Source organism: Lycium ferocissimum, unplaced genomic scaffold (assembly GCF_029784015.1).
Source record: "Lycium ferocissimum isolate CSIRO_LF1 unplaced genomic scaffold, AGI_CSIRO_Lferr_CH_V1 ctg7651, whole genome shotgun sequence".
NCBI classification, from domain to species: Eukaryota; Viridiplantae; Streptophyta; class Magnoliopsida; order Solanales; family Solanaceae; genus Lycium; species Lycium ferocissimum.
Genome location: NW_026726884.1, coordinates 7,683 through 20,001, shown reverse-complemented (window position 1 = coordinate 20,001; position 12,319 = coordinate 7,683). Strand labels below are relative to the sequence as shown.

Sequence of the window (12,319 nt, the reverse complement as noted above, 5' to 3'; positions counted from 1 at the left end):
CGGGCATGACGCAGCGTCCACAAGCAAAAGGACGTCAGTACGAAGAATGGACTGAGTTTGTAAAGCATGATCAATATCAATATGGAAGCATAATAGACAGCATATGAAATAACATAAGATGGGAAATAATAGTATCATCGTCATAGCACTCACTTGCTCTCCATAGGGACATTCCATTTCTATTGCGTATCCGTGTACATACATCCATATCCGTACTCATTTACCTTTCGTATCCATTTTCGTATTCGTATTCATATTTCCATTCATACTCATGTTCATATCATATACATAGCCTTTACATAACATTTACATATACTTAGCATATTCGTACTCATATTGATGTCATATACATATCATTTATATAGCATACTCGACCACGAAGGTTCGGTGTTTCACATACCTGGCCCTACCAAGGCTCAGTGTCATACCTGGCCCTACCAAGGCTCAGGGTTATCCGTATCCAACTGCAGTGGTGCGCGCATCATTATATATAGATATATACATATTCACTATATTCTACTCGGCCATATAAGCTCGGGGTTTCGTAATAGCCATACATAGGCACATATACACATAAGCTCATAAGCATCTTTAGCCTTTCTACTATCGTCATTCATTACATTCTATCCTTAGAGGATTACTCATCGTATAAGGAACTAAGTACAATCGTATCATATCGAGAATCGTAAGCTTAGTAGCATTTATAGATAGGATCATTGAAGAATATCATATATAGGCTCATAGATATTTGGCCAAAGAACCATGCCTTATGAAAGAAGGGTTAGCCTTACATACCTTTCCGTTCGACTATTCTATCACTTACACGAGCTTCTTCGATGCTCACGTTTCTACCTTCATTAGAGTTAGACTATCATTAGAGAATTAATAGCTTAGCATTCATGACTAAAGCTAGGGAAAATTGGACGGCATCTCCTTTATTTAGATGACTTCCTCCATATCATATATCAACTCCCAAACATCAATAATAATATCCACAATATCATCACAATAGCCTTTATTCAACTACATTATCCTTACTTCTCAATTCACTTCAATTCATCCATATTTATGATCATATCACGCAATTTAGTCCATTCATATACAAGGTCTATTCCATGCTCTCAATATCATTTATAACATGGTTATAATCATAATGTATCAAGAATCATAACTCAATCCAAACATTTACTCAAAAGTGACACTATTCACATATTCATGACCCATTTCCTATTTCCTTATATAATCCAAGTGTTTCAACTTTCAAATACCTTAAACAACAAGGAAATGTCATAAAACTTACCTTATATGGTGTAGGAATGATCCTTGGGTGCAAACACTCCACTTGAGAAAAATCCTAGTTTCGCCTTCACTTGGATTTCTTGTTTTGGATGAACTTTAATGGGTTTCTTACACTTGATTCACTTGGTTTGATGAAGTTGATCACCAATATTTCTTGAATTCTTGTGGATGAAGAGTGTGGAACTCTCTAGAAGTCTTGAGAGAGATAGAAAAGTGTGGGAATGAAATAAATGAAGTGGGAACATCATTATATAATTGAACTACGTTCAGCCCGTCGGGACTTCCACGGACTCTTCCACGGTCCGTGGAACATTGTGTGGTCCGTGGTTCTGGTCATGGTTCACCACCAGCCAGCCACCATATCTGCTGGGACTTCCACGGACCCTTCCACGGTTCGTACAAAGTTACACGGTCCGTGGAAGTGGCCGTGCAACTCACAGTTTTCCCGAAGTCGTCTTCCGTCGTTTCGTTTGATCTCCAATCCTTTTGAAACCTTCTTAACATTTGTTTAACACTTCATTAACAATCTAAGGGATGTTACAACTCCTTTCCAAAGTATCATTAAATCATCACTAACTCGTTACTCGTGAATCCCTTTCCGATACTTGTCGTATACCTTGCCTTCTCTTGGCAACTTTCTCGTCTAACATCGAATGCCTTTGAAATCTTACATAAGGTCATCACATGTCATTCTTTACTTATTGAAATACCATACACTTCGTACTCTTCGCTAATCTATTCACTATGCATCAACGAAAAAATTTTCGAGGTGTAACAAATGCATAACTCAAATGCTACATAATCTTCCCAAACATGACTCCAACTCCAATTTCTCCAACTACTTCCTTCCACCGCTTCATATATCTCTGAAACCTTAAGGTATACACTTAACAATATCAAATATCCTTCTTAACCTTATGAGGGCTTCATGTCCACTTTAGGCTTGCGTTGGTTCACTCATCAGGCAAACGTCACGAAATTTCCAAGGTGTAACATGCTTGTTGTAGATTGAAGTGATATACGGGTTGAGTTGACGCCGTGTGTTAAATAGTCGACAGAGGTATGTTAAGGCACTTTTTATTCTTTTTTTGGCATGATTCCAAACGAACGAAACGTAAATGAACGATATTCATAATGACTCTATTCTCAATAGTTATAGCATCTTATGTTCTTGGTCTTCATGATGTATTTATGATCCATGTTGCATTGGTCCTTGGTTCTTAATGAAGTTTACGCTAATGATGCTAGTCTCAAAATGTTAATCGGAGGTGTAACGACCTTACATCACTCAGATAGGCTCAAAATGTATCTTTATCACTTTATGCATTTATATATTCATGATACTATGATGATGATTCCCACGGAGGCTTGATGGCGTTGTATACGCATATATATATGTACAACGACGTTATATACGTGCCACTAATCAGTTAATTATTATGATGATGATGATACCCACAGAGGCTTGATGGTGTTATATACGCATATATATGTACGACGGCGTTATATACACATATATATTGTACTTATGCATATCATGGCCCTTAGAGGCAATTCAGATGTTCAGGTTGATCTCTTTATCTCTATATTATCTTGATGTCTCATTTATGTTGTTATCTTACATACTCAATACTTTATTCGTACTGACGCCCCTTTTCCTAGGGCGCTGCATTTCATCCCTGCAGGTCCCGATAGACAGGTTGATGATCCTCACCAGTAGGCTATCTTGCTCAGCGTTGGTATTGGAGCACTCCTCTTTTTTCGGAGTTGTTGTCTTACTTTGGTATGATTTTGTACACATATTACGGGTATGGGTCCCGCCTTTATGACTTATATGTACTCTTTTAGAGGCTTGTTGACGGATGTCATGTTTATAGATGTTTGTGTGGCCTTGTCGGCCTATAATTTGTTGTACAGATGATCATAACGACCTTGTCAGCCTAAACTTTCATGTATATATATTTTTGGGTTGGTTATTGTCGAGTTGTCTTTCATGACTTAGTAGATTGTCGGTTGACGGCCCCTCTGGCCCACTTATGTATGTTGGTATGGTTACATGGGTATGTTATGTGAGTGCTCGGCAAGTAAGGCCCGGGTGCCCGTCGGGGCCCTCCGGTTTGGGTCGTGACATTTGTCATAAAACATACAAATTATTTTATTTGTTCACTAAAAAAACAACAAAAAAAATAAAATTAATTTGTCATGAACAAAAACAACAAAAAAATAAATTAAATAAAATTAGGTTATATAATTAGTTTGTTGTGAACAAAATAGCAAAAATGAACACATAAAAAATAATAATATTTTGTGTTATTTTTGTGGTGAAGAAATAAAATAATTTATATGTTTTATGACAAAGTTGAGTATGATGGGTCGAAGCGGATATAATAAAAGGGAAAATATTTTAATTTCGTCTAATAGAAATATGACACGTATTAATAATAACTAAAAAAATTATAACTGAGCATAAGACAGATTCGAGCCTCAATTGTCACTTTAAAAAGAAAAAGAGGAAAAGAAAAACAGACAAAACAGAATTATTTAAAAACTAATTACAAAAAAAATAAAAAAAAATAATTAAAATAAAAATGAAAAAGAAGTATGCTAGTTTTAAGGGCAAAAGTGAGCTAGAAAGATGAGCGGAGGTGTATATTTAGCAAAATAGGTCGATCAATGATGCATATAGACCTTTTGAGATAGTCCAGGGACATTTTTAGCCCTTTTCCAATTCATTTTATATATATATGATTTCTCCATTTCTAGTCAAGTTGGGAACTCTTTAATCCTAACATTTTTATTTTGCCCTTCATACTATTCTTATGAGAATTCACACATCGAATTTTGAATTTCCACTAAATATTTAGAATAACTTTGGCATGTCATACTGTGTAAGTTTATTTTATGAAGTGTTTAAAGTTTTTTTTTTTTTTCCTTTCTTATGCAATCAAACACCGTTTTATAAAATTACATCGGGAAGTCCATTTTACTTGGTGGAAACCCTTTGGTCATTTGCAATATGATCTATTTCAGGAAGTTAGTGTGAATATATAAAGCAAGAATTTTCACTTAACCAAGTTAAGTAGAATTTTGAGACTGTAGGACGAAAGTTTTGGAAAGTCAGGATATAAGTTTATTTGAAATTATTATATTTTAGAATATTGTAATTTTGTAATAAAACATTTAAGAGTCCCCTTGAGAAAAGAAAATAGAGGGGTAGTAAAATGTCTTATTGGGCCTTAATTAATGTGGCAAGTTTTGTTTGGAGAAAGTAAGGAGGAGGTGGGGATAGGCTTAGCCAGTATGCAGTCAGTACTGGTGTGTGTTTGTGGGAATAGGCTAAGCCTAAGCACCCAAAAACTCACATTTTGTTATTTCTTCTTCTTTCTCTTGTTGGTGGTTAAGAATGGCTGCTGCCGCAGCTCTTTTATCTCTTTCTCTACCTAAGCTCAATTTGGTAAATAAAGCCAGCACTTGTGTTGCTGACACTCTTGAACAGAGATTTGGTCGTAAAGGCATCAAATTTTCAGAGCCAGGGGATGTTGAGCTGACTGTTAGAAATGGAAGTTCAGTCAAACTACACATACCCAATGCCCATGTCACTTCTTACAAGCCAAAAGTTTATTGGAAAGATGATGGCTTTGAGGAAGTTCTTTATACCCTTCCTCCTCCTCCTCCTTCTTCTTCTTCTTCTTCTACTAATTCAAGAGGTGGCATTGGTTTGTTAATCAATGAAATCTTGGAGCCTAATCCCCAAGCAAAGACAACAGCAGCAGCAGCAGCAGCTTCTGAGTGGACTGTCACAGATGTTGATTCTGACTCTATTGATGCTCTCCAGGTACTCAGTGATGCTCTCCGATTTAGAGCAATACTACATGACTACTTTTTGTTTAAATACTTCCAAACTATCTAAGATAAGATTGGAATGAGCACATGACTAATTGTCTCTGTAAGTACTACTGCCTAGTTGTTTTCCCTAGTCTTGGTCCCATATCTCTTTCTCAATGCTTGACTTAATGGTCATCAATATAACTTTAGCAACCAGTGTTTTAGACATAATCGGAGCTTCTCTTGGGCCACTGGCCCGGGGAGGGAACGCTTAAAAAGAGAATGTGTTGTGTTTAATTATTTGATCCTTTATTTACCTTTCTCATCAACAACAAAAAAAAAGTTACTTTCATCCCTTGTTCAGAAAATAGATTCATAGAAACAGTATAGCACTAGTATCTTCGTTGTGTTTTAGATGCTGATTTTGGCCTTGCCCCAAAAAGGAAATAAATACAAGTACCATAATGTTATGGGCAGGTTGAATTGAGCTGCAGCCGAGGGACTCTGGATATTAACTATGTGATGTCACTCTATCCACTGAGCATGGCAACGGCAGTTATAGTGAAGAACAATGGCAAAAAGCCTGTCAAGTTAACGACTGCTATACTAAGCCATTTGAAGTCCAAGACAAGAGGAGGGACAGGAATACAAGGACTCCGGAGCTGCACTTATTGCACACATCCTCCTTTGCCTTCTTCGTTTGAAATTTTATCTCCAGCCGAAGCTATGAAAACTGAGGAACCTGATCTTTTCTCTTTTGGTTGGGAGCCAGAAAAGAAGCCCGGCATATGGTCGACTCAAGATGTGCCCATCACTGTCCTCAAGCACAAGCTCAGTAGACTTTACAGTGTTCCACCACACGAAAAAGCAAAGGAATTTTATAATTCAATACCTTCAAAATATGAAACCATCGATCAGGTATCCAATTCAACATGAAGAGATGTCTTTTGATAACAAATTCTTCACAGCTTTAATTATCCATCTTAAGAGAATAAAGTGCAGAAAAGAAGTCTTCAAAAACAGCAGACAGCTTTTTCTAAATTCTGTCTTAAAGTACAGAAAAGCTATCTTTAGAAACCAGAAAACTTCATCTTTCTCTGTTGTTTTTCTTTTTTCCAGGGTCGTGAGCTCTTCTTCAGGATAATACGTATGGGATTTGAAGATATTTACTTATCAAGTCCAGGTTCATTTTCAGACAAGTATGGGAAGGATTACTTTATCTGCACAGGCCCTGCTTCAATGTTGGTTCCTCTTGTTGTAAATCCTGGTGAAGAGTGGAAAGGAGCACAAGTTATTGAGCATGATAATTTATGATGTTGTCATCTAGAACTGCAGGACTTCTTCTTTTTTTTCACATATATCTTTATTTTACAAGCTTGTTGTACCTCCTGAATTCTTCGTCAATATTATCCAATGTCAAATGTACTTGGTTATTCCTCAAGAAAAAATTACTGCACTATCGCTTGAAAAGACCTTTTTAGTACTGTTTTTGCTCCACCTGAAGAGTAATTGTAATTATCATTCCAAAATACAAATGCATTTGGGGAATGCTTGTTTCTCCTTTTTTGTTTTGCTTCGCTCCTACAGTTAACTACTTCCAAGCAAATTCAGTGAGTTGATTGTTCGATGATGGTTGAGCTAAAGATATATTATTTCAACTGCAGCAGTTTCAGGGGCTAAATGACATGTTAATAGAATCACAAGTTACACCCATAAGTCCTATCTTGTAAAAGAGAAAAAAGAAAGAGCAAAAGGGAGGACCACCATCCAAAATAATCATATCAACACATGTCCAAAAGACAAATAAAAAAGGAAGCATAATCCACAGTTTCAAATTTTCAACCATAGCCAACCAAAAGTTACTCTTCTTATCCAAATATAATTTTGAGAAATATCATATCATGGAACAAGGATAACAGAACTCAGTACCACCTCACCCCATTCTTCCTTCTTCTGTTTGGCATGGCTGCCATTAACTCTTGTCTCCTCTCTCTGAATATGATCTCCGGTTCTAGATCCCCGAGGAAAAGCATATCCATAGTTCGTCCTCATCTCCACTACAGTAGCTTAACAAGAAATATTCCATTGCCAGGGGTAGCTTCAATCTCATATCCGGAATACTTGGAAAGTGAGTTCAGTGGACATGGAGTCACCTTCACAGGAGTTAATGAGAGCTGTGTTGTCCGCATGGCGTTGGAGAATGGAAGTATAGCTAACTTGATGCTTCCAAGTGGTTTGATCACATCATACAAAGCTCAAATGTGGCATGGAGGCACAATGGAGTTGCTTCATACCACTGTCTCACAAGGACAGGATGGTTCAGCAGTCATTGAAGGAGGAGTTTCACTAGCCTGCAATTGCGAGAACGATGAAGGTCTTTCATGGTCGCCAAGTTCTTGGGCTCTTCATCAAGTTAAAGGAGATCCTCAAGGATCTATTCAGGTGCCTTTTGTTTCTTTTAGAAGCTAATTAGTTAGCTGTCTTTTACAGTACTATTTTATGAATGGTTTAAGCATACAGGTGGAATTGATTTCCAGAGGTTCAGATGGAAAGATTGAGGCTAAGTATATGGTTACTCTGCAACAAGACGTTTTAACTTCAGAGATTAAAGTATTTAATTTAGGTATTTCGAGCCTCCGGATGATGGGTTCAGTTCTTAGCCATCTGACAGTAAGCACACCAGAAGCCAGCTATGCAGTGGGACTGCAAGGGTCAGATTTCTTCAGTAAGCCTCCATTTTTAGCTAACTTCAGCATTCTTCCTCCTGGCTTTGGGAAGAGGAACAATCAGGCTTCTAAGAAATACTGGGTTGAGGAAATATTCTCAAGCTGGGGTACAAAAAATCAAAACTACGAGGAAACAGAAAAAGAGTTGGAGGGTGAAGAAACAGAAAACTACAAGCATTTGACTGATGAAATGAGCAAAATTTATAAAAGCGCACCTAGGAACTTCACAGTCATTGATCGGGTAAACTATATTCATGGATTAAGCAATTTCTGAATTCTAGCTGCTAATATGTTGATAATTATTCATGACTAGGGAAGACGAAACTCAGTGGTAGTAGGAGGGGACGGGTTCAACGAAGTGTACGTGCTGAGTCCTGGCTCAAGACATGAAAGTTATGGCAGATACTCTTACATATGTGTTGGGCAAGCCGCTTTGCTTCAACCAATAATCATAGAATCTCAGACTGAATGGAGAGGTAAACAAAGCTTGCATAACCCAAATATGTGAAGTTCTGAACCAGCAAAGCAGCTTGTTTTGACACAGAATAGAGTTCTCATTGCAAATCAAGAGATGGCAACATAAATCAAGCAGATACACTTGATTTAACCTTGAAAGAGAGCTCTGATGTGGATATTAAGCTATAAATCCTATGAACAAAGATTTGATTGTTAGAAAGAGAGGTCTGTTGTGGATATTAGCTATAAATCCTATGAAAAACCATTTGGTTGTTAAAAAGATAGGTCTATTTGTCCTGTTGCCCATGTTTTCCCTCATTAACTCAAGTAAAGCTTACAAATATAATTTCATTCATCTGCTTGTGCCATCAATTTACTCAACAATCTATAGAAAGCAAATGGACAATTTATTTTAAATGGAAAATTAAACAGATGTGAAGAACCAAGCCTATTGACACTGCATGCAATAGCAATATCTTTTTCGAAAAAGCAAGCCTTCAATTAGCATCCACTTATCAATTCTGGTGATAGGATAATCAGTTCTGTAGCAAAGTAGATTAATCCTCAATGAGAAAATTTAAGATACTGAAGGTCCTATAGAAGACCAACTACCTATTTTAGGTGGGAACAAGATTGTAGCTTTGGTCTTGATTGCCTATCCACAACAAAAGTATGAATGCTGCCAAAACTATGACTAAAATACCAAAAACCAATATGTGAGCAGAAGCATAGCATTTTTGGGGAATGACGCGTTGAGATTCTGTTCCATCATTTGAAGATACTTGCAAATCTCCATTAGCTTGAGCATCTTCTGTAGAAGATACTGATTCCGAGTTTAGATGGTAGTGTTTCCCGTCATTAGATATTGTCCCATCTCTACGATGGAAGAGGCCATTTACTTCAGACTTTGCTGGACTTTGTTCACACCTGCACGAGGATGGACTCCTAAACCTTCTGGTTTTCCTCTCAGAAACGTCTGACTTCACATCATTGGCATCCTGAAGGAGATGAATAAGTTTTCTCGGCGTTGCAAAGATCTTCACACTTTCGACATTCACATGAGAACGTGACCTCTGAAGCACAAGAAGAGCCATGTCAACCATGTTAGGGAAACCATAAAATAGTACACCATAACAGAGGCACATAAATTCAATTTGTCAAGGATTTTACTTATATGTTCCATTTCATGTTTCGGAATCCCATCATATTTGTTATTTAACTTAAAACAATTTCAGAATTCCTCAGTTCATATCCTAGTAAAATCATATACATCCAACAATGATAGACATCAAAGTTTTTACTTCTAAGATTGGCATTGCTATTTAATTAGTTGTGTGGCAGATGCACTAGAGGGACCCATCTATTTTGTTAATTTCTTTATTCCCCTTTGCAACTCAAATAACCGAGTTGAACCTTTTGTTCTTCATAAATACACAAGGTAGTTTTTTAGCTCCACAAGACTCCCTACTATTTATGACAAACTTATTTGCCTGTTAGAAATATTAGCCGTCAGACCTGTGTGCTGTCTGTTGTTCCAACAAACTTGTACTAAAATTTGTTTTTTTGACTTTAGAATTAATAAAGCAAATTAAACTTCCAACACCATAAACTGAGCAAAGAACAACACTCGATAACATGTTTTACCTGAGGACTAGGAGTAGCACTTCTGACAAAACCATTTCGGGGCAAAAATCCAGCAAATCCGGCAGTGTTATCTCCAGTATGACCCTCATTGTGCTCAGAGTTTCCATGTGTGAATTCGGAGAAGATGCCATCCTTAAGAGATACATCAACACCACCATTCTTCCAAAGCTTTCGGTTCACACTCCTCCTATCAAAAGGGCCTTGGTTGATTGAGACAGGGGAGTCCATAAATGGTTCATAGTCAACAAAAGAATTAATTGTGCGTGATTCTGGTGATGCAGTTAAAGGTGATTGGTCACGTAGATTTCTGTCAAAGTTGGATCCAGTCATTGAATCTACATCTCTCTCAAATTTTGAACCCTTCTCAGAGGCAGAGCATATTCTCTTTGCAGTCTGTAATGCTTCAAATGCAGCCCCTCTAACATAAAGCATCTTGTCAGATTGACATTTTTCCATCTCCTCGATAACTATTCTAAGCTCAGAATGTATGCTTCTTTGATCCAAATACTTCATCAAAGAGTTGACCATATGAATGGCAGACAATCTTTTTTGAGAATGTCCTTCTCCACTGCTTCTATTTAGAATTTGTAATCCAGACTGTATCAACAATCTTGCATAAGCTTCCATAATTAAGCTATTGTGCTTGGCTAAAGAAGTGACTAGAGCCATATGAGAATTTGTTTGTGTATGCTTCTCCAAAGCCCCGGCAACTCTTTGACAAACCTCATGAACCATCTCATTTGAAGCAACGCGCCAATTATCAGAATCCACCAGAGCCTTTAGGCAGAGAGCAGCTCCAGAAGATAAACTCTCCTGTCTTCCCAGAAGACAATCTGAAAGGGGCTTTGAGAGGGAGTGTATAATGTATCTTTTCTTTTCCTTAGGTGTCATTGGGTCCATACTGTACCTCGCAATGGCTGGAACAACTTTTGAACAAGCTTGGTGAAGGGCAAAAGATCCGGCACTGGATGTGAGGGTCTTGATAATAGTGGTCATGATGTTATCAATCTGAGGAACAATTTTAGGTCCATGTACACGGGCAAGTACCTCATAGAGTGAAATTGTGTATTCTCCTGATGATGCGTTGGATTCTTTGGTTTCAGAAACCTGAGCAAGAAAGACAGGGATTGCCTTGGAATCAAGCTCTTTCACATATGACTTCAATGCTTTCATTGCAAATTTTCTACTCTCAGCATCCTTCTCCAAATTCTCCAGCTCTCTTCTAAGTATTGGGCTCACACTTCTCCCCATTGCCTATAATCAATTAACATGTTAGACAATGAAGCAAAACCAAAGATGGACGTCTTTTTCATTCTTTTACACCTTATAATATCTTCAATTAATACTGACGTTCAACTTATTCCACCGAATCTTAAACAGACTGAAACTTCAAAATTTATAGCCCAATCAGTCATTTCTTAAACAGAACACAAGTAAAAACATGTCCCCCAATTTAATACAACAAAATTTTCAAGAAACCTAAATCTTAACATACAGGTCTATCCAATTCTTATCAAGATTGGCTTTTGAAGAAGGAAAAAAAAAATAAGAAATTGAAGTCGATATTGGGATATTATGAGCATAAAGAAGTCGATATAATCAAATAAAAAAACTTACCATTTTAAAGTACTTAAGGAACAATTGCAGTTTTTAATAGTGGCCTACAAGTATTTTTAAAGTAAGAGATAAGTTGTAAGCAGAAGAAACAAAAAGGAGTTGTTACCAACATTTCCAAGAAACCCGGATATTAACATACCCCAAAACACAAGATGAAATGTTAGATCGGAAACACAAACTTGGGAGACTTGAGATGCTAGTAAAAAACCAATTTAATTAATCAAGAACCCAAAACCGCAAAGGGGTTACCATGATTTGCAAAAATAATACCTTCTCTTCACTCAAAGATGAGATTCTTACAACAGCAACAACAAATGAAGAGATAAATTGGTAGATGTTAACTAATAGAGGTACATTCTGTAATTAAAGAGAGAGAGAATTGTAATGGTTGCTAAAATAAGAGTGTAGTAAGGAGTATGAATTTGCTCCGCGTTTTTAGTGGTCCGCTGTCTGATTATTTTGAGGGGTTGGGGGTACCCTTCTATTTTGAATCTTTCTTCTCAATTCCCCCGCCTGTCCTCCTCCTTATTTCAATATTATTTCAAGATATTTAAATTTTTTTTAAAAAAATATAACTTATATTACATTTTTCTATTGCATAATTAGTTTAATCTCTTGGCACGTGTATCATTATTTTGTTGGTAAGTCTTTATAATTATTAAATTTTTTCACTCACATAATTGAATAACTTATAAAGAACAAATTATTTATGAGGAAAGAAGTGTGGAAGGAGACTAATCAAAAACAAAGGA

The 12,319-nt window shown here is 36.9% G+C and overlaps 3 protein-coding genes across 3 annotated transcripts; 2 read left to right on the top strand and 1 right to left on the bottom strand.

The window, feature by feature from the left end:
- The first annotated feature begins 4,593 nt into the window (after positions 1 to 4,593).
- LOC132045690 (photosynthetic NDH subunit of subcomplex B 2, chloroplastic) lies at positions 4,594 to 6,672 on the top strand. The gene is made up of 3 exons (XM_059436258.1): positions 4,594 to 5,134; positions 5,602 to 6,042; positions 6,244 to 6,672. Exons 1-3 carry the CDS (start codon positions 4,703 to 4,705, stop codon positions 6,436 to 6,438), a joined length of 1,068 nt encoding a protein of 355 aa, XP_059292241.1. The 5' UTR covers positions 4,594 to 4,702; the 3' UTR covers positions 6,439 to 6,672.
- Positions 6,673 to 6,931: 259 nt separating this feature from the next.
- Positions 6,932 to 8,661, top strand: LOC132045689 (protein NDH-DEPENDENT CYCLIC ELECTRON FLOW 5). The gene is made up of 3 exons (XM_059436257.1): positions 6,932 to 7,566; positions 7,645 to 8,091; positions 8,164 to 8,661. Exons 1-3 carry the CDS (start codon positions 7,087 to 7,089, stop codon positions 8,356 to 8,358), a joined length of 1,122 nt encoding a protein of 373 aa, XP_059292240.1. The 5' UTR covers positions 6,932 to 7,086; the 3' UTR covers positions 8,359 to 8,661.
- Positions 8,662 to 8,783: 122 nt separating this feature from the next.
- On the bottom strand, positions 8,784 to 12,062 carry LOC132045687 (protein SINE1). The gene is made up of 3 exons (XM_059436256.1): positions 11,838 to 12,062; positions 9,951 to 11,204; positions 8,784 to 9,379 (listed from the first exon to the last, which is right to left on the bottom strand). Exons 2-3 carry the CDS (start codon positions 11,199 to 11,201, stop codon positions 8,924 to 8,926), a joined length of 1,707 nt encoding a protein of 568 aa, XP_059292239.1. The 5' UTR covers positions 11,202 to 11,204; positions 11,838 to 12,062; the 3' UTR covers positions 8,784 to 8,923.
- Positions 12,063 to 12,319: the final 257 nt, after the last annotated feature.

Bases quoted from the DNA above. Each gene is read 5' to 3' on its own strand.
- LOC132045687 (XM_059436256.1), bottom strand. From the start codon at position 11,201: ATGGGGAGAAGTGTGAGCCCAATACTTAGAAGAGAGCTGGAGAATTTG. The intron at 9,380-9,950 runs GTAAAACATGTT...CTTGTGCTTCAG, and splicing joins GTGCTACTCCTAGTCCTCAG to AGGTCACGTTCTCATGTGAA.
- LOC132045690 (XM_059436258.1), top strand. From the start codon at position 4,703: ATGGCTGCTGCCGCAGCTCTTTTATCTCTTTCTCTACCTAAGCTCAAT. The intron at 5,135-5,601 runs GTACTCAGTGAT...TGTTATGGGCAG, and splicing joins ACTCTATTGATGCTCTCCAG to GTTGAATTGAGCTGCAGCCG. The intron at 6,043-6,243 runs GTATCCAATTCA...TCTTTTTTCCAG, and splicing joins AATATGAAACCATCGATCAG to GGTCGTGAGCTCTTCTTCAG.
- LOC132045689 (XM_059436257.1), top strand. From the start codon at position 7,087: ATGGCTGCCATTAACTCTTGTCTCCTCTCTCTGAATATGATCTCCGGT. The intron at 7,567-7,644 runs GTGCCTTTTGTT...TTAAGCATACAG, and splicing joins ATCCTCAAGGATCTATTCAG to GTGGAATTGATTTCCAGAGG. The intron at 8,092-8,163 runs GTAAACTATATT...ATTCATGACTAG, and splicing joins ACTTCACAGTCATTGATCGG to GGAAGACGAAACTCAGTGGT.